The sequence below is a fragment of the Pteronotus mesoamericanus genome, unplaced genomic scaffold (assembly GCF_021234165.1).
Source record: "Pteronotus mesoamericanus isolate MK-2021 breed Mesoamerican mustached bat unplaced genomic scaffold, CSHL_Meso_final scaffold_125, whole genome shotgun sequence".
In the NCBI taxonomy this organism is placed as follows: domain Eukaryota; kingdom Metazoa; phylum Chordata; class Mammalia; order Chiroptera; family Mormoopidae; genus Pteronotus; species Pteronotus mesoamericanus.
In genome coordinates this window covers 5,911,722-5,932,368 of record NW_026555304.1, presented here as the reverse complement: position 1 = coordinate 5,932,368, position 20,647 = coordinate 5,911,722, and the positions used below count along the sequence as shown (strand labels likewise).

At 38.5% G+C, this 20,647-nt stretch overlaps 1 protein-coding gene and 1 pseudogene across 5 annotated transcripts in view; both read right to left on the bottom strand.

Moving 5' to 3' along the window:
- Positions 1 to 664: 664 nt before the first annotated feature.
- Positions 665 to 20,647, bottom strand: part of DIRAS2 (DIRAS family GTPase 2) — a 36,604-nt gene continuing 16,621 nt past the window's right edge. For 4 of the 5 annotated variants that reach the window (XM_054588043.1, XM_054588045.1, XM_054588044.1 and 1 more), the window contains exons 2-3: positions 16,969 to 17,121; positions 665 to 4,507 (exon numbers count right to left, since the gene is read on the bottom strand). In XM_054588043.1, the coding sequence (XP_054444018.1) occupies positions 3,872 to 4,471 (600 nt within the window). In that variant the 5' untranslated portion in view covers positions 4,472 to 4,507; positions 16,969 to 17,121 and the 3' untranslated portion in view covers positions 665 to 3,871. Of the gene's footprint in view, positions 4,508 to 7,761; positions 7,881 to 16,968; positions 17,122 to 20,647 lie in introns of those variants that run through there. The other variant, XM_054588047.1, reaches the window with a different exon arrangement.
- Positions 9,641 to 11,080, bottom strand: LOC129082257 (nucleoporin p54-like; annotated as a pseudogene).

Below are 20,647 nucleotides of genomic sequence, written 5' to 3'. Positions count from 1 at the left end.
CCTACTTAGTCTAAGGTTTCTTGTTTCCTTTGAAAGCTTAATATGTGACAAGACAGCTCTAAGTGCTTTGTGCTTATCATTAATTAATCCTCGGGACTGACCATGCTGCAAATGTACACAGTTCTTGTTTTGCAGAAGTACAATGAGGTTAGGAACCCGCCCCCCATCGTCTAGCTATTCAGTGGCCCAAGAGGGATTTTGCTTTGCTTATAATTGTTGACCTATTTTCCAGTGTTACCAAAAGACAGCTTCATGTTATGTTAGCATTGAGGAGGAGGAATGAAGACCAAGGGTGTCAAGCAGTAGCTGCCCATAACGGTGCTGGAGCCTCTGGAACCACTCCTCTGAATAGCCTGACTCTTGTGAGAAGCTCGGGAGAGAGAGGTATTGTTCTCCTACTTTGAGCTACACTGGAGCATCCTGTCAGCCCAGTGACAGGGACCAGCTGGGAAAACTTCCTGGGAACACCACAGGGCAGTTGCTGAGGACAATCCCAGACTTGCACAGAGCCTGACAGTCTCCTCTCTGGTCCAGAATCACCAAAGAGCAGCTGCAGGAGAACAAGGTCATGACCATCACACACAGGCTGTACCCTGAAGAATAAGAAAGAGCACCATCTTCCAGCCAGGGTGTTAGAACTAAAGCTTTATTTTAATGTTTCACTATTTTCAGAACATCACTGGCCACTAGAAACTTGTATGCAAGGGCAATTTTTATCACTGTACAATAAGTAAAATATAATAGATAATGGAAGTGTAACAATAAATACACCTTAAATATAAATATACACATTGACATCCCACACATACAAAAGTCATGCTCTATAAATACTCTGTCCACAGTTGCCTTTGTTGGGTACTGACTTCCAGGATGGAGCTTTGAGGGCTTACATGTCTCCCATGAGTTATGGATACTTCCAGACAGCTGATGTAGGAGCAACACATTACAAATTTTGAAAAAATCATCACAGAGCAACTTTTTAGGTATTTTTTTTTATTCTACAAAGAATGAGCATTTCTGAAATATTACAAACAGTGAAACAAATATACTAACTTTTGGATATGTACAATGTATTACTTTATACTTCAAAAATGCAGGAAGATAAATTATATATATATATATGTATATGTTGTTATAATTTTGATCTGATAACAATTCAATATTGCTCTTGTACTGGTCTTGCTGTATTGCAGGCATGCCCACATGCCCATGGCTTGTCACTGGATGAAGGAAGGACTGGTGGGGACAGAAGGGAACACAGGAGAGCCCCAAGCTTATCTCCGGAGTGCCATCTTCAAAGCAATATTTTGAGTTTTTGACTTACTGTGCTAGGTCAAAACTTCTGTGCCCATATGCAACATAGGTTGCATCCTCAAGAACCACAACTACATATTCAAGATGGGATCACATAAATGCTAACAACATCCGATTCTGTGGAACTATCTCCTCAAGCCCTGAATCAATTATGGAACTTCTGAAAGACTATTTGCCTTAATCACAATACCATCAGTTCCGTTCACAGAAAATGATCTCAGAACAAAGACCCATGACTGAAGCGTCAATAGCCTTCTTGTAAACTCATAGGCAAAATGCAGAAGAATAAAATGTGTCCTGAATGAGATCAGATTTTCACTAATGACAAGTTTCTCGTATTGATGAAGCTCTAAACAGTTAAAAATGTAGACACTGCCTTGATAGGGCAAAAAGCAATTCTGACTTACATCAGTGGGAACCAGACAATTGGCAGGGAAAGCACACACTGGAAGCCTTATGGACATGACAGTCTGTGGGAAATCACACATTTTACTGTTAGCAAAACACCCACCCAAGACCTCTAAATTCCATGTTGAACATGAAGCCCTGTTTCTTTTTCCACTTAACCCATAGCCAAATTAAAAATTGATTATATTTCTCTGATTATAGAAATAGAAAAAAGGTAGAGACAAGTTGAAACACAAATGTCCTAGAAAATCCACCAATTCAATTTCACTGTGAGGGCTGTGGGTCAGCCACCTGGAACAGGACAAGCCCACAGGAGGGCACACCCATTAGGACTTGGAGAGGGCCTGGAGAGGGGTTCTGCGTGACCCCACTGACACCCAGGTTGCTTCCATACCCTCCCTGCTCAGGATTTGCTCTTGGAGGCCATCGTGGTGGGAAGATCACAGAACAAATGGTTCTCAAGGCAACTCCCACACACTAAATACATCCCAAGGGAGAGTTATTAAAAGAGTAGAAAGGATGAGACATAGGCAAGGGCAATTTAACCAGAGGCAGTAAATTTAGAATTTGCTGCCCAGTTGCTGCTGCCTCAGCCCTGCTCAGGAGGGGCAGGTGCCATGTGAGGAGACCCACAGGGTGTGCATGCCATCATCCCGCACTTGATGACTCTGCCCCAGCTGGTGCTGCTACTCACAGCTAGGGAGCTCCCTGCACAAGCCTAGTGGGCACTTAACTTCCTGTGCCTGCTGGGTGGGCCACAGGAAGGACTGCTGCAAGGAAAGTTCTGTATTCGGGGCCAGCATTGGCTATACTCACTGGAAATGATGAGAGAATTCACAGGCTTTCAGTGGGAATTTTCAGGAAGCAGACTCGAGGATAGCAGAGCAACTGAAGACAGTAGGCGCTGTCCTGCCTGTCTCCAACCACCATCCTGTCTGCAAGCCAGCAGGCAGGAAGTGGTAATGGCTGTAATTCAGTCTGAAGGATTAGGATGCACATGAGATCATTATGAGAAAAACATAATTGTTTCCCAAGTGAACACGGCACTGAACAGCTCTTAGGAGGCATTTATAATGGAAAATCTAAGATAATCTACTATTATTTGAAGACATTTTCCAGAAATATACTGTTATAGATAGCTCATTGAAACACAGTGAAAAATTTGTTTGAAAATATTTCATTAAGGTGCAAAGTATGGCATACACATGTCTGTGTCACTGAGAAAAGAAATGTGCTTCTGGTTTTCAGATGGCCTTTGTCAGCTGTTGCCCAGCTGGATACATATCCAGTTATTTGAAAGAAGAAATCCATCTTGGAGGAAAACAGAAATGTCTGCTTTAATTGCCTTTATTTAAAATCTGAGAGCTGGAAGAAGTTATATCCTTCATGGGTTAAAGGAAGGAAACTTCACATGTAAAACCCTTGAGTCTAACACAGGAGTAGTGCGGGGTATTCATAAAGTCACAATATCCTCACTCATGCACTGAAGAATTCCTGACAGAGCAGCACACTTGTAGTGAGCTCATCATTGTGTGTGAAAAGAAACTCTGTAAAAGGTTAAACCAAAAGCTGCTAATTAGGCCTAGTGAGGTGAGTACACTCCCACTGGGAAGCAAGGTGCATAGGTCAGCTGGGCATTGGAGAGAACATCCTCTAGGGGAGGCTGTTATTCTATTTTAATCCAGCTAAAGAACCATGAAATAAAGAGATTTTGGCGTGGTCTTTTCACTTCCTCCAGCCTCTCCCTTCCCCCAAGGAGGCACTGACTGCTGAGCAGAGGGAAAGGCCTGGTCTGTGGTAGCACCTGCAGCTCCAGGTGAACATGCTCAGGCACACATGCAGGTGACAGTGGCTCCCCTCAGCTCACACTACCTCCTGATGGCACATGATGCCTTCAGAGAATGCTGGCACCTCTCAGCTCCCTGCGAGGCCAAGCATGTTGGTTTTCATTTTAACCATCTGGAAGATTCCCTGGTTCTGAAGAGGGGCGCTTATTGTTGGTGGTGTAAAATGCCCTCTTAGGGACAATAGGGCACATTTCGGTCAAAATGCAATATATAACATATGGGCATCTTACATGCTACCCTGACAATGGTGGGTTTCAGGGGAAAGGAGGAAGGCGAGATTCCAGGGGACATGAAAAGGGCATTCACATGAGCACACATTTGCCCTTGAGCTTTTCTTTCCTTTTCTGTTGCTTGCTTTTTTTCCCATCGATCTGTAGGCTCACAGTCCTGCGCTTCTCCAGGTTGAGCAGCTCCTGAAAAAGCTCCTTCACGTTGTGATTGAGCTTGGCCGAGGTCTCCATGAAAGCACACTTCCACTTGCGGGCCAGGGCCTCTGCCTCACTGGACTCTACCTCGCGGCTCGGGCTCTCATCACACTTGTTACCCACTAGCATGATGGGGATACTCTCCACATCCCCTTTGATCTCACAGATTTGTTCATAAATGGGTTTAAGCTCTTCCAAGGACTGCCGGCTGGTGATGGAGTACACCAGGATGAAGGCATGCCCTTTGGAAATGGACAACCTCTGCATAGCGGGAAACTGGTGACTGCCCGTAGTGTCTGTGATCTGCAATGTGCAGATGCTCTTATCACAGCTGATGACCTGCCGGTAGGTGTCTTCCACAGTGGGGATATAGCTCTCCCGGAACGTACCTTTCACAAACCTCAAGACTAGGGAGCTCTTGCCAACACCACCTGCTCCGAATACAGCCACCCGGTAATCATTGCTCTGTTCTGGCATATTGCTTGAGGGCTCCAACTGTTAACCAAAAAGCACCTAGCAAAGGAAACAGATGTTTGAGAGCATTAATAAAAAGTACATTGAAAGAGATTGCTTTACCCTCTAATGATAACTAAAAAAAAAAAAAAATTGAAGTGATATAGTTTGCTTTCAGTCTCCCAACATTCAAATGTCACTTGAAAAATTCTTAAATTCTAAATCCAATATGTATAGTGAATCCTCAATTTCTAAATGGGCAGACAATCTACTCAGTGGCCAACTGGACTGGTCTGTCTCCCCTTATTGGACCATGATCCTCAGCATCTTTGCTCACATAGGCACCATCTATCCAGAGGAAAAATGCTGAGTCTGCCCAAGAGAGGCAGAATCAAGGAAAGCTGATGGAGAGATGGCAATTAACTACCCCCTTCCATACACACACAGGTACACATTCACAACCACAGCATGTCTCCGTTGTTTTACCTGAAGCTTTATAAACATCCAATGAACTACTCAGAATATGTGATTTATTTTTCTACGAGCTGGGGAGGGGAAGCAATGGAGTGGAGAAGACTATTAGTATTTAGTCATTGTCCATATTAACTCACGAAATCCTCACCACCTTGCAGAATTATTGTCATTGTCTCTTTCGCACAGTGAAAAAACTGGAAATATGGAAGAAACTGGGCAACGCAAGGTCCCCAACTTCACAGTACCAGTGAGAGATGAGGCTGCAATGCAAACCCAAGTATGCTGGCTACTTCACTTACCCTGAAAACTGCCTGGGCAGAGAGCACAAAGCAGTGGTGTGGGCACCACTCAAGCCATGGGGTGAGCTGTCTCAATAAACAGCAAGAGTTGGCAGTCAACAAAAAGGCTTGGAGAATCCTTTCATTCATCAAATTTAAAATGGCTATAGGTGCTTTATGTTTATGAATCATAAGGAATCAAGCGTTATCAAGAAAGTAGTATAAATTGCTGTTAACAGTAATTAAAATGGAGTACAACAGGGTTTGTATTCATCAGAAACATCACCCCAAATCCAGGAATAAATGTACTTTCCTCACATACAGATTATCAAATATCCTTCATCCTGACCCTTCTTTGGTAAGAAAGGTCATATAACACACAACAGTGGGAATTTAAGCAATATCCATAATTTTGTTTTAGCTGAAAGATACAAATTATATAATGGAAAACACAAAACCCATTTTCTCCAGACAACCACTGCTTTCACATTTCAGATCTTGGAGTAACTGAAGACTAATAATAAAAGTCATTGTCTGAGGCCAGAAAAAATATTAAACATAATTATCCATGGAGGGGAATGGCTGTGGACAGTGAAGGATCAAAGACTAGGACTGTGCATCTGTCTCCTGATTTCACCACGTGCACGTGCCTGCATATCCACTGAAACATTTAGCTCTCATATGCACTTTGGAATCCCAAACCTACCAAGAAACTGAAGAAATATCAATGATAAAACAGAATATAGACAGATGTAGGAAGTTCATTATCAGTGAAAGACTGTGAGAAAAACTGCTTAGGAGTTTGATTAGTCTATTAAATGCTCGTGGGATCATTATGATCAATTCAAGAGCCTAGAATTGTGATAAATTGTTCTGTTTTACAAAACACAATGGCCTATAAAATCTGGCATGAAACTTCTCTCTGCATTATCAGAATGAGGTTTTCTTTGTGCTTCAAAGGCAGCATCCTCACTCACTTGCTTGCATGGTACTTTAGCTCCAGACTGGGCGGGTAAGCATTTTGCTAGAAGGGAGCATGTTTTAACAAGCTCTGTATCCAAAAATCTCTTGGTCTGCAGCTCACATTAATTCTGTGTTTTGATGAATATTTCTTGGCCAAGCTAATATGTCTCCACTATTAAACTAACAACCAAGTATGGAAAACAAAGATAAAACATCAAAAAGAATAATTTGTAGCTACTATAATTCATTTGTCCAAGAAATATCTATTGAATTTGCTCTGAAAGCCAGGCTCTGGAGGTCAGCAAACAGCTGTGAAGAGGACAGATCTAAGGCAGGGCCTCTGTTCTTATAGAACTTAGGATCAAGTGGTGCTCAGACATCAAAAAGATAACTTCACAAAGATTTAATAAATTACATCACAGCAGTGGTGCAAAAGAGAAGTGTAAAAGAGTCTATCCAACCTGAGGTATTAGGAGCAACTTCCCTAAGGAGTTGGCATGGGAACAGTAACCTGAATGATGCACAAGAGACAGACAGGTGGAAGGGTGTAAAAGTTCACCGAATTTATGAGAGAGGTCTGGGGCAATAGCTCCATACTGATCTTCATACTCTTCCACCTCAGATTTAGTCATTTATTTTACAAGCATTTGTTAAAACAAAACAAAATAAAAACCTCCAAATAAAATGCAAACTTGGCACTTACCCAACAGAAGCTAGATAATGGTGATAATAGCACTAACTTCCTTACAGAGCTGCTGTGGGATTCAGTAATATAGTACATGACCAAGCAGTTGCCAGTGCAAAAGTCTCAGGCTGTTTTCATAAGAACCAGGCAGAAAAGGGGGTCACAAAGAAGCAGTAAGGAGAGTGGGGAGAAAGTGAAGAGAAGATAACAAAATGCCAAGAGAGAAGAAAATGTCAAAAGGGCATCAAGGGTGTGCAACTAAAGCAGTACGTAAAGGAAATATATAGCTATTATGAGAGTTAAATGAGAAGAAAGGTCTCAAGTCAGTAATGTAACTTCCCCACCTTAATAGAGAAAAAGAGCAAACTAAACCCAAAGAAAGAAAAATTAGGGAAAAATTAATAAAATAATGAATATAACCATAATAAGGATGAATCAATAAACCTAAAAAGTATTTCTTTGAAAAATATTAACAGAAAGAAACTTTGTGTTCAACTGACCAAAAACAAAACCAAAAAAAGGTGAAAAGACTCAAATTACTAAAATCAGGAATGAAAGCAAAGACATTACTGCTGACCTTACAGAAATATAAAAGTTTATGAGACTCCTATAATCAACTGTATGACAACAAGTTATATAATTAAGATGAAACAGAAGCAGACTACCAAAGCCGACTCAAGAAGAAATAAAAAATATGAATAGACCTATAACAGGTAAAGATATTAAATTAGTAATTAAAGAAAACTATCCACAAAGAAAATTCCAGGTCCAAATGGCTTCACTGGTAAATTCCAGCAAACATTTAAAGAGGAATTAATACCAGTTTTTTAGCCCTGACCAGTGTGGCTCCATTGGTTGGAGCGTCATCCCATAACCAAAAGGTTGTGGGTTCAATTCCTAGTCAGAGCACATACCTAGGCTGCAGGTTCAATTCCTGGTCAGGGTGTAGGCATGTGAGAACCCCTGGTCCAGATGTGTATAACTGCCAGTCCAGGTACATATGGGAGGCAACCAACTGAGGCTTCTCTCTCACATTGATATTTCTCTTTCCCTTCCTCTCTCTCTAAAACGAATGAAAAAAAATGTCCTCAGATGTGGATTAAAAAAAAAAAATTCTTCACAAACTCTTCCAAAAAAAAAAAAACAAAAACAAAACATAAATAGGAGAGAATGTTTCTCACTCTTTCTGAATGTAATATTACCCTTATACCAACATCAGGAAAAGACACCACAATAAAACTACAGACCAGGATCTCTTATAAATACAGATTTGAAAATTCTCAGCAAAATAATAGCAAATTGAATTCATCAAAGTATATTCATCAAAAAATTTTACATCATAAGCAAGTGGGATATATACCAGGAATGCAAAGTTGGTTTAACATCCAAAAAATAATACAATATAATTTATCAATAAACTAAAAGGTAAAAACTATGATAATTTTGATACAAAAAAATAACAAAACTCAGCACCCAATCATGAAAAAACATAAAATAAACCTTAAACCAGCAATAAAAGGGAACTTCCTCAACCAAATAAAGGGCATATAATTTAAAATCCACAGCTAAAATAACATTTATTGATGAAATACTGAATATTCTCTCCCTACCATTAGAAAAACAGATGAGTGTCAATTCTTACAGTTTTTTTCTTTTTTTGAATTGTAATTATGATTCAATACTTGTACAGACATGAATGCTCATTCTCCCAGAACCAAATAAAGCACCACTAAGAATTATATAAAAGTAATTACAATCAAGAATTTGTTTTCATATTCTTTAGAACTAAGTGTTTAAAAAACAAAAAGTTGCAAAAGTGATAAAATATAATTTTCTTATAATTGCTTAGGTGTATTTTGTAAATTCCAAATAAGTAAAATAATAAAATATATTTTCAAATCTTTATAGAATGAAAAGAAACTCACATTAATCATTCAATATTCTTGTATTTTCTTTACTCCTCCCACAGATGAATTCACAAATGTAAAAACTGATATATTTTTATATTCTAAAGTACAAATTTCCAACAGCCAAGTAGTCATACATTTTATGTGCAAAGTAGAAATTGCATATTTGCTTGCTATGGAAAGCAGAGATTAGGCTCAATGCAGAATAATTGATTTTTTTAAGAAAAATGCTGTTATAAAAATGTACAATAGTAAATATTTTTGGTAATTATGTACTTATAAAAGGAAATAAAAGTTTTTAAATATAAATCTTTTAAAGGTTGTCTTTGAAGAACTGTGAAGTGATTTATTTCAAATCCAAAGAACACTTTTAATTGTATTTTATCATTTATGCTATTACAGCTGTCCCTACTTTTTCTCCCTTTGTCCACTCCCACCGAGCCCCTCATCCCTCAGGCAATCCCCACACCATTGTCCATGTCCATGGGTCATGAATATATGTGTGTTGGCTAACCCCTCCACCTTCTTTCATGCAGCCCCCACCCCTACTCCCCTCCAACAGCTGTCAGTCTGTTCCATGTACCTGTGCTTCTGTTTCTATTTTGTTCAGTTACTTTATTATGCTGAATAACAATATTTTGTTAGTAACCTTATCAAAAACCAAGCCAGGAAAGGGTTTTCTTTCTTTTTCTTTCTTTCTCTTTTCCTTTCTTTCTTTCTCTTTTCCTTTCTTTCCTTTCTCCCTCCCTCCCTCCCTTCCTTCCTTCCTTCCTTCCTTTCGTCCTTTCTTCCTTTCTTTTGCCATGTGGTCAGTTTCATTCTTAGAGAAGTCCTGATGTAGCAAGAAGATACAGTTCACAAATCTTTAACACAAGTTTGTGATTTGTCAACCATAGACACCACCTCTGATGTGGATGGCTTCATTCAACCACATTCTACCAACTTTTATATCTTCTAGATCATCCTATATGATGCTAATCAAGTGGCTAAGGCTGCCTGATTTGTCACAGATCTTTCTTCAGATTTGACTGCTCCAAAATGATTCTGCATTCTAATTTGGGACATTAGTTCATTTAGCCAGCCCTAGAACTGAGTTAGGTACATTTAGTTCACACTGAATTGTATCTAGCTGAACACATTACTGCTCTTCATCAGTTTGGCTGGCATATCCACTCTTCCTCCAAGTCTTCTGTTTAATTAGTACCTTTAAGGTTCTGTGGTAAAAAGGCCCATAAGTTTCCTCTTGTACTGTGCAATTTTGGCCATAGCTATAATTGGATTTTTCTGTAATATCTTCAGATACATCGAATCTGGTCTGATGCTACTTAGCCATCTAATCTTGAACCTTCAGCCTTCTAAGAAGTTCTTTGAAATCTATCATTGGTACTGTAATAACTTTTTAGAACCAGGGTGATCCAACTTGGTTTGTTCCCAGGTAACAAGATCAAAACCAGCAAGAGGATTCTGTAAAAGCTGTTTGATCTGTGCAGGAGAAAGTTCTGTCCTAATCATAGACAGTGTTACACCAACTTGCTGCAGTTGTGTTTTGATACTGGTTTGTTCAAACATATAGTGTTGTAGCTGGTACTCTTCTTGAAATAGCATTTTGAGAACGTTCAACAACATAACTGATAACTTTTGTGTGACCATCTGGCAATGTCTCCTACCCTCTACATTTACTGTAAGGGTCTGCTTTCCCCCAAACATGTTAGGCAATGATTTTGCCAATTGCTGTTGGTGGCTTCAAATATCTGTTTCTTTTTTGTTGAAAACTAAAACCGCTAGCCCATCTTCATCTTTATTATTGAGCATACAACTATAACCTACAGCTTTAAATCAGCAAAAGGGACTTTCTTGCGTGAATTCCATTGGTGAAATGTTATTATTGAAATAACATTTTCCATTTCCCCAAAAGGCCTGCAGTTGATTTCATTGTACCAAAATATCATCTCTCTTCTAATAGCATTGGAGCAGAAAGAGCACTTGTAATATTTATCAGTGGGTTGAACTAGACAGGAGCAGTGTAGGCTGGCTGAAGAGACCACCCAATATACTTTATTGTTTCTGCTGTGTATTAAATCCTCCAAATCCCTGTCCTGTCCCCAAAACAGTACCTAAACCAGCACTAGTTCCAGCTGTTGTGCCAAAAGCAGTACCAAATCTAAAACCTTTGTTCTGAGTAGTTCAGTAGTGCTGTGTTAGCTGGAGCAAAAAAACTGAATGCAGAACCTGCTGTTACAGATGTTGTCTCAAATCCTCTGACCTGGATGGCAGTGGGTGCAGTGGTGCCTGAGGTGCTCAAGGGAGCCTCAAAGTTGAAGACCATGTCACAAAAGCAGGGGACCAAAAAGCTACTTCCACAATACTCAGTGCACTCCCTTACAGTTTCTATTCAACCTTTTATTGGTGATTTTAACCTGGAGAATTAAGCAAGAAAATGAAACAAAAGGTACTTATTTATTTAAAGGGAAAGGAAGAAATAAAATTTTTTTGCAGATGACATGACCTTGTATATAGAAAATCCTAAGAAATACAATAAAAATATTAAAACCGATAACCTAGTTCAGCAATGTTTTAGAATATAACATCCATGTAAAAATTAACGGTATCTCTACACATATTTATTAAACAATTTGAAAATGAAAGTTGAAACCAAATCCATTTATAATATAATATAAAAATAAGATACTTAAGAATAAATTTAACAAAGAAACATAAAACACACTCAAAAAATTATGAAATATTGTTAAAAAAAATAAGACCTAAGAAAATGGAAAGACACTCATGTTTATGTGCCAAAGGACCTAATAGTGTTAAAATAGCAATACAGGCAGTCCTCAAATAGTGTCATTTCATTCAATGTCCTTTCGTTATAACATTAAGGAAATATAAGAACTTAACTCTTGTTTATGTCAATTGGCCTATGGTCAAATTGTTTTGTTATATGTCATTTCGCTGCAGTTCCAAGAACCTATTGACAACATTGCATGAGGACTTCCTGTATTCCTCAAATCACTTATAGATTCTATTCAATCCCTAAAAAATTCCCAACAGCCTACTTTACAAAAATTGACAAGCTGAACCCAAAATGTATATGAAAATTCAAGAAGCCCAGAATAGTCAGAGCAATGTTGAATAACAAAAAAAAAACTTGGAGGACACATACTTCTTGATTTCAAACTCACTACAAAGCTGCAATAATCAAGACAATGTTATACTGGCACAGGATAGAATATAAATGAATGGAAAGTTTCAGAATCAAAAAATAAACCATCACATTTATAGCCAGTTGATTTTTGACAAAGCTGCCAAAAAAAAGTTCAATAGAGAAAGAATAGTCTTTTTAACAAATCATGCGGGGACAACTAGATACCACATGCAAAAGAATAAAGTTGGACCCTTCTCTCACATCATATATAGAAATTAATTCAAAATGGATCAAAGATCTAAAGGTAATACTAAAAACTATAAAACTCTTAGAAGAAACTATAGACATACATTTTTATCATCTTTAATTTGGCAGTGGTTTCTTAAATATGATACCAAAAACATAAGCAATAAGATCAAGAATAGGTAATTTTGACTTTATCAAAATTAAAAACTTCTGTGCATCCAAGGGAACTATTAAGAAAATGAAAAGACAACCCATGGAATTGGAGAACATTTTTTTCCAATCATATTTCTGATAAGAGATTAGTTCCAGGGTATATAAAGAATTCCTATAATTTAACAACAGCAAACAACAATTTTAAAAATGGACAAAGAATTTGAATACACATTCCTCCAAAGAAGCTATACAAATGGCCAATAAGCACATAAAAATATGCTCAACATTCCTAGTCATTAGGGAGATACAAATCAAAACCACAAAGAAATACCACTTCACACCTATTAGATGGCTATAAAAAAAAACAGAAAATAAAAAATATTGGTAAGGAAGGGGAAAAACTGAAACCCTTGTGCTTTATTGGTATGACTATAAAATGGCACAGCTGCTTCAAAACATATTCTGTAACTTCTTTGAAAAGTTAAACATAGAATTCCCACATGACCCAGCAATTTCTCTTCTAAGGCAATTCCCATAAGAAATAAAAGCATAACCACACAATAATATCGTACAGGAATGTCCATAACAACATCATTCATAACAGCCAAAAGTGGAAACAATCCAAATGTCCACCAACTAATATAAGGATAAGTAAAATATGGTCTATCCATACAATGAAACATAAATAAAAAGATAATAAATAATAAAAAGTGCAGCAATAAAAAGATAGGAAGTACTGATGCATGCTACAGCATGGGTGAACCTTGAAAACATTATGGTAAGTAAAAGACACCAGTAATAAAAGACCATACATATTGTCTGATTGTATTTATGTGAAATGTGCAAACTGTAACCTAGGGATGAGATTGTGTGGGCACATGGTGAGAAATGAGAAGTGATTGACAATGAGTACAAGGTTTCCTTTGGAGTAATAAAAGTATTCTAAAACTGATTGGTGTGATGAATACACAACCCTGTGAGTATGCTAGAAACTACTTTAATTGGATAAGTTATGTTTCACTAAAGATATTATTTTTTAAAAAACAGGAAACATTGCGGGGGCAGTAATCTACTGCATATGATGCCATTATCTGCTGATTCTGAAACTGGCCACAGCTACAGAAGAATAGGTCCACAGACCCCAGAATGAGAAATGTGTTAAAGGTAACAGCTTCAGCATCATTACTAATAGCCAGATAATGAAAACAACCCACATGTTCACAGTAGAAATAATAAGCAAACAATGGAATACTTATACCATAAAGTCAACTTACTGAATGAATACATATTCATACAAAAAGAAAATGCAATGCAGAGCATGAATGTACAACAACCTGGTTGAATCTGACAGTTGAGATGCACAAGGCATTAGGCCTGCTGGGTGCTAGGAGTATTGCATATCTTCATGAGGGTGATGGCTACAAAGCTGTTAATGCTAGTATAAGGCAGTAATCCAGATTATTCTAAATAATTTTATTCATTTAAAGTTATAGACATTAAATACCACATTTTAAAGAAATCATCGAAAATCAGGAAATCTGGGAGAAAGCCAAGATGGCAGCCTAGGTAAATACAGTTCGCTTCTCAACACAACCACATCAAAATTGCCTCTAAACTACAGAACAACCATTACTCAGAATCACCAGAAATCAAGCTGAATTGAAGTCCTACAACTATGGAATTCAAGAAGAAACCACATCTAGACTGGTAGGAGGGGCAGAGATGCAAATGGGCTGGTCCTACACCCACATGAAGTGGATAAAAATTGGGAGAGATATCTTGGGAGTGAGGGATTCCAGTCCCACAACAGGCCTCCCAGCCCCACAACAGGCCTCCCAGCCCCACACAGGCCCCGCAGCCGAGGTTTCCAGTGCCAGGAAGATAAGTCCCCATAAATTCTGGCTGTGAAAATAAGTGGGAATTGAGGCTTTGGAAGACAGAAACTGCTGGATTTACAGGCAGTTCCTCTTAAAGGGCCCATGCACAGACTTACTAAGGTTCTCTCCCTCTGAACACCAGAACCAGGGCAGCAGCTTGAAAGGCACCAGAGGTATACAGGAAGGAAATAAATTGTCTGTCATCAGGGTGAAATCTGGGGGCTGCTTCCTCCCAGACAAAACTGATGGCAAAGGCCATTGTTCCTTTTCTGAGCACTCTCCCCACAGAGCCAGGAGGCAGGCACCATATCTAAGTCTCCATCGATCTGGCTCACACTGTTTGCCACACCCTGGTAATTCTCTTAGGCTCTACTCAACCCAAATTTTGAGCCCACCCAAGCTGTTTCCAGTGGCTTTTCCATACGAATGACTTGTCTTGGCTCATGCTTCAGATTCTCCTAAATCCTTTCAAAGAAGCAACATCTGGCCTCAACAAGCCCAGTACCTCTTGCTAAGTAGCCCCTGGCCTGACACTAGTAGCAGCTGGCCTTGGTTCATAGATTGGCCTCAGCTGAGCACCTCCAAGTCCAGGACAAGAAGCAGCCTTCTTTAGATTGTTTTATAGCTTATACCAGGTGACCCCAGGCAGAGCACAGCTGGTGGAAAACCTTGGCCTACACCTCCCAGGAGGCCCTGAGCCTAAGCACCCAGTGGACAGCTACAGACCAATGTTGGAGCACAACTACCCAACCACCTCCACAAGCAACTCACTCAAGGGGTGGACTCAGTGTGCACCAGGGCCCTGCTGATGTAAGTCCTACTCTGTGGAATGGGACCCTGCACAGATGATCCACCACAGTTGTCAGAGGTTGGTGATTAGAGGTCACAGCCAGTCCTAGCAGCTGACTGGCCTGGGTAAATCCTTCCCATTGTTGTGCCAACAGCAATCAAGACTCAACTACAAGAGGAGGGTGTACACATCCCACACAGTGAGCACACCTTGAGTCCCCAAATTGGGTGATAGGGTAGGCTGGGCCACTGGACACCACAGGACACCTACTACATTAGGCCACTCTACCAAGACACAGAATCAAAGCAGTTCTACCTAATACAAACAAAACAACAACAAAAAAAACAGGGAGGCTGCCAAAATAAGGAGACAAAGAAACATGGCCCAAATGAAAAAACAGAGCAAAACTCTAGAAAAATACCTAAACAAGTGGAGACAAGTAATATATTGGATGCAGAGTTCAAAACACTGGTGACAAGGATACTCAGTAAATATAGGGGGAGAGCAGATGAACTCAGAGAGAACCAACAGCAAAAAGGACATGGAAACCATAAAAAAGAACCAGTCAGAAATGAAGGGTACACTGACTGGAATGAAGCACAATTTACAGGGAATCAACAGTAGAGCAGATGAAGCAAAGAATCAAATCATCAATTTGGAATATAAGAAAGTAAAAAACACCCAATCAGAAAAGTGAAAAGAAAAAAAAAAAAACAAAAAATGAGGACAATGTTAAGAAGCCTCAAGGACAATGTTAAGAAGCCTCTAGGACAACTTCAAGTATACCAACATTCACATCAGGGCGGTGCCAGATGGAGAAGATAGAGAACAAGGAATTGAAAACCTATTTGAAAAAATAATGACAGAAAACTTCCCTAACTTGATGAAGGAAACAGACATACAAGTCCAGGAAGCTCATAGAGTCCCAAACAAGTTGGACCCAAAGAGGGCCACACCAAGCAAGACACATCATAACTAAAATGCCAAGGGTTAAAGATAAAGAAAGAATCTTAAAAGCAGCAAGAGAAAAGCAGAGAGTCACCTACAAAGGAGTTCTGATGGGATTATCAAAAGAAATTTTGCAGGCCAGAAGGGATTGGCAAGAAATATTCAAAGTGATGAAAATCAAGGACCTACAACCAAGATTACTGTATTCGAGATTAAAGCTGTCATTTAGAATTGAAGGGCAGATAAACAGCTTCTCAGAGAAGAAAAAGCTAAAGGAGTTCATCATCATCAAACCACTATTATGTGAAATATTAAAGGGGCTTATTGAAGAAAAAGAAGATCAAAATTTGAACAATAAAATGGTAATAAATACATATTTATCAACAACTGAATCTAGAAAAAAAATAAGCAAGCAAGAACAGAAACAGAATCATAGATACAGAGAACTTTGTGATGATTGCCAGATGGGAGGAGGTGTGGGGAATGGGCAAAAAATGTGAAGGGATTAAGTACAAATTGATAGTTAAAGAATAGTCGTGGGGATGTAAAATACAGCATAGGAAAGAGTGTAGCCAAAGAGCATATACACATCACCCATGAACATGGACAATGGTGTGGGGATTGCCTGAGGGAGTGGGGGGTGCTGGGTGGAGGCGGGAAAAGCTGGAAAATTGGGACAACTGTAACAGCATAGTCAATAAAATATAATTTAAAAAGTAGAAAATTGGGAAATCCAATAAGATTTATTATTAGATTTCAGTCAAAAATCCTATCATTAGATATCATGCATGATAGAAATGGAAGGTAAGGCTTTGATTTTGGAGAATAGGAGGTAGAATGAATGCTGGCAAAGTTGCAGTTAAGTGATATGTTGGGGGATGTGAAGAGAATTAAAGTCATTTTGCTTTGGGCTTGAGAGTTATGGGAATTGATGGGACGGCTACAAAGACAAGAAGTGTGAGTTTCTCTATAAAGATAGTCAAGGATTAAGGAAAGGGGAAGCGACAATAGGTACAGGGTGATGTAGAGGTTAAAGGGGTCAAAAAGATTACCTGCAGAGGTATGTTGATGGATATCCAATGGAGCAAATCTGGAAGAAAGCAGGGGCCACTGGGAGCCAGGATGTACACGCAGGTTTGTACTCAAAGGGAGAAGAAAGGGCAGGTGATGGCACACAAACCCCGCCTGCTGTCTCAGCTTAAAAACTGTAAAACAAGTGAAAAATATTACAATGCATGTATTTGTTTTAAAAAGGAAAGAGAAATTATACAATCTTTTATTCACACTCAGGCTACTTCCTTTGACACTTCTAGTCTCTTTCTAAAAATAACTATTGTTAAAAAGAATGCGAACTCAGTCATCATTTCCTGGCATTCACCAATATAAGTTTAAATAACACATTTATTGCTTAAGTAATATATCTTAATGTCTTTTTATTTTTTATACAATTGATAAAAATGTTATATTTAATATTAGTTTTAGGTGTACAACATAGTGATTAGACATTTATATAACTTCTGATGTGATCACCCCAATACTTAATGTCTTGACTTAGTGACTTTGGGTCATATCTGTCTCCAGAATTAGCACAATTACCTTCCTCTACTATGTAATTTCTATTACTTGTACTATGCATGTTAGGCATATACCAGTATTTAAGTTTTCCAGATGTAGTATTTACAACTTGTTTTAAATTTTAAATTGTCTTCTATGCTTTTTCTGCAGATTGTTTCTAACCCCTATCAATAAACAGCATTACAGGATTTTGCAAAGATTTTTTGCTGTAGAAGTAGATAATAGGTCTGGACCCACTGAGAGGAAAAGATTGTCTTTCTTTTTTTTTTTTTTTTTTTTTTTTTTGCCTAGATAACTCTCAGTTGCTAATTTTTGTATTTCAATATATCAGCTTTCTTGGATCCATTTTATATTTTTATATAAACATTACTGATTTTAGATGATATTAAAGTCTCTGACTTCATGTCCTCTCACTTGATTGATAGAACGCTGCAGCCAAAGTAAGTTTAAATTTTTTGCCTTCATATTTTAAGGATTTTTTAAATTTTCAACTTTCCTCTCTAGGGTTGTTAATGTGAAATCCAAAGCCAGTGTGATTCTCTTTCCTTTGTAGGACAATTGGGTTTTTCCTTTCTCTCTGGCAGAATTAAGATATTCTCTTTATTCTGGGAATTATGATTTTTCACCAGTATATATCTAGGACTGCTTTTTAATTGTGGGGGTGTTTTAGTGGGGGGGGGGAGTTTACAAAGGGTTAAAAACCTCATGCTTTCTGCAACTTTAAGAAATTTTCGTCTATTTTTAAAAAGTACCTCATTCCAACCCTTATACTTTTTCCCTCTTTCTGGAACTTGTATTAGAAAATGAACCCACTTACATCTGTTTTGGACTACTCTAGAATCTTTTCCCTTATATTTTCAATAGTTTTTCTTGTACTCCAATTTTTCCATTTTTGTCAAAACACTTATCTTAAGAAAGGTGATTCAACACTGAATTTCAACAAGAATGCTAATTGAGGTTTGTTACTGCTATTGTTATTTAGCTTAGAAATTTCTGGTTCTGTTTGTTTATTGTGGTTCTTCTCTTCCATGTTGGCTTCACGAAAGGCTTTCTGGTCTCTGGATGTCCACTCTTTTATAGAAGAACCATTACATTGTCTAGGAGAGACAGCTGGACTGGTTTCTCTTGATAATGCACATATCTGTTCCCCTAAATAGGAAAGCTGTCTAGAATGACTTTAAATCTACCCTCTACTTTCCTTTTCCTGAATTTGTTTGGACTAAGCTGCCTCTATAGTTGCTTGTACTTCTAAAGAGCATGTACACAAACAGATGCATGAGGGAAAGAACTGAGGAAAGGGCATGGGCTGTTCATCCCAAAATGTCCCAAAATGTAAAAATGTGTGTCTTATAATAAAGAATTCAAAATGAGACTTTTAAAATACTGAAAATCAGCTTAGAGGCTATCCTAGGTCTACATGGCCTAAGTTCTGGGGAAAATGAATTTTTATTTCATGACTCACAAAACTCACCATTTGAAAGAAACATTAGATTGTGGTGAAAGAGGTGAAGGAAGGATCAGTTAACACAAGCTTTCTCTGTATTATACCTGAATTAAGCCCGCTTCCAAAAACAAATACATAAAACCAGAAATACAGTATAGATTGGAAGAGTTCAATTCACTGAAAGTAAAGATTTGGGAAAGCTTGACAGTGTGGTGCACTACTCTGCCCCACATGCCCCACTGACAGTCTGCGTCACAGGCACATGAGTGCCTGAAGTTCACATGGCTGGCCCCCACGCAGCGTTTGCCTCAGTTTCCCATGATGCCTTTACTACAACATTTAAACTTTACTAACTTTAAACAAACTCCATATTTAAGGTTGGTCCTTGAGAGCCTATATTTAAAATTACTACTAGTAAAAAGTACGTGGGGAATTTAAGCAGAAATAAGGACTATTACTGATATTACAACATAAGTAAGAATATCCTACAAGAAAATTAAGAAACAGTTTTCAACAGAGAGCAAATTCCCTAGGTAAGAAAGTGTACTTTTAGAATCTCAAATTAATTAAAAATTCATTTTATGCACCTTCTTAGTTGAACTTAAAAAATGAGATTCGTTTCTCAGTGGGAAACATTTGCCCGATCATAAGGAACTTCATGGCTCATGTTTCTCCAAAGAAGCAGAATCCTTTTTCTGGAATCTTGTTTCACAGCATTATGGAAACTCCCACTCCAGCACTGCTGGTGCAGGTGCTGAAGCAGATGGCACATCTACACCCAGGTAAAGGAGTCACCATTCCACACTGGGGCAGGAGAGGGTCTCAGGGACTCACAGCAAGACTCAATATCTGCACAAATGAAATATGTGGAGAGGAACAGGGCATTTCTTGGGATGGAAGGGGTAGAATAAATTATTCTTTAAGAGTTTCATTACCAAGAGACAAATAAGTCCACAGCTTAGAAATAGGATTCCCTGATATCTGTCTGAAACTACTCCATTTGGAGAAAGCATAATGGACAGGAATTCAAAGAGCAAATAAAATGCCCTTGGTGACATTTCAGACTTTCAGTCATCTGAATGCATTTGCCCATTTCTGCTTATGACTCTTATTTCCACATGGGTAAGGGAAATGAAAAGGGAAATCATGTGAGTGATAAACAACGTCATCGTCTTGGTCAAAGAGCAATTTACAAATGAAACCCAATGAAGCATGCTAACCCTGCAGGGAAATAAACACCAAAGGATGAAGGCAACTGTCACAGAAGCTCTATGCCCAGAAGAAACAGGTGTGTAGTGTCAGGCATAATGGCTTCATGTGCTGCCATGGGCAGCCAGTGTACTGCCTTCACTGTCCATGTATTAGAACATGGCACTGTGTATGTGCACCTGCTTAGTAGGTGGTTTTTTGGTTTTAGTCAAATAAAAGGTTACAGAATTAGCAAGTAGCTAAAAAAAGATTCCTTCAAACAATCATAAACTATTTTATGAATCATGCTTTTGGTGTTATATCTAAGAATCCATCACCAAACACCAGGTCATGAAGATTTACCCCCATGTTTTCCAAAAATGGTTTTAGTTTCCATGTTGATCTGTTTTGTTTTATTTTTATCAATTTTTTTACTGTTCAAATACAATTGTCTCCATTTTCCCACCACCACTTCCCCCTGCCCCAACCATTCCCACATCCCACTCTCAATCCTTCCTCACTTT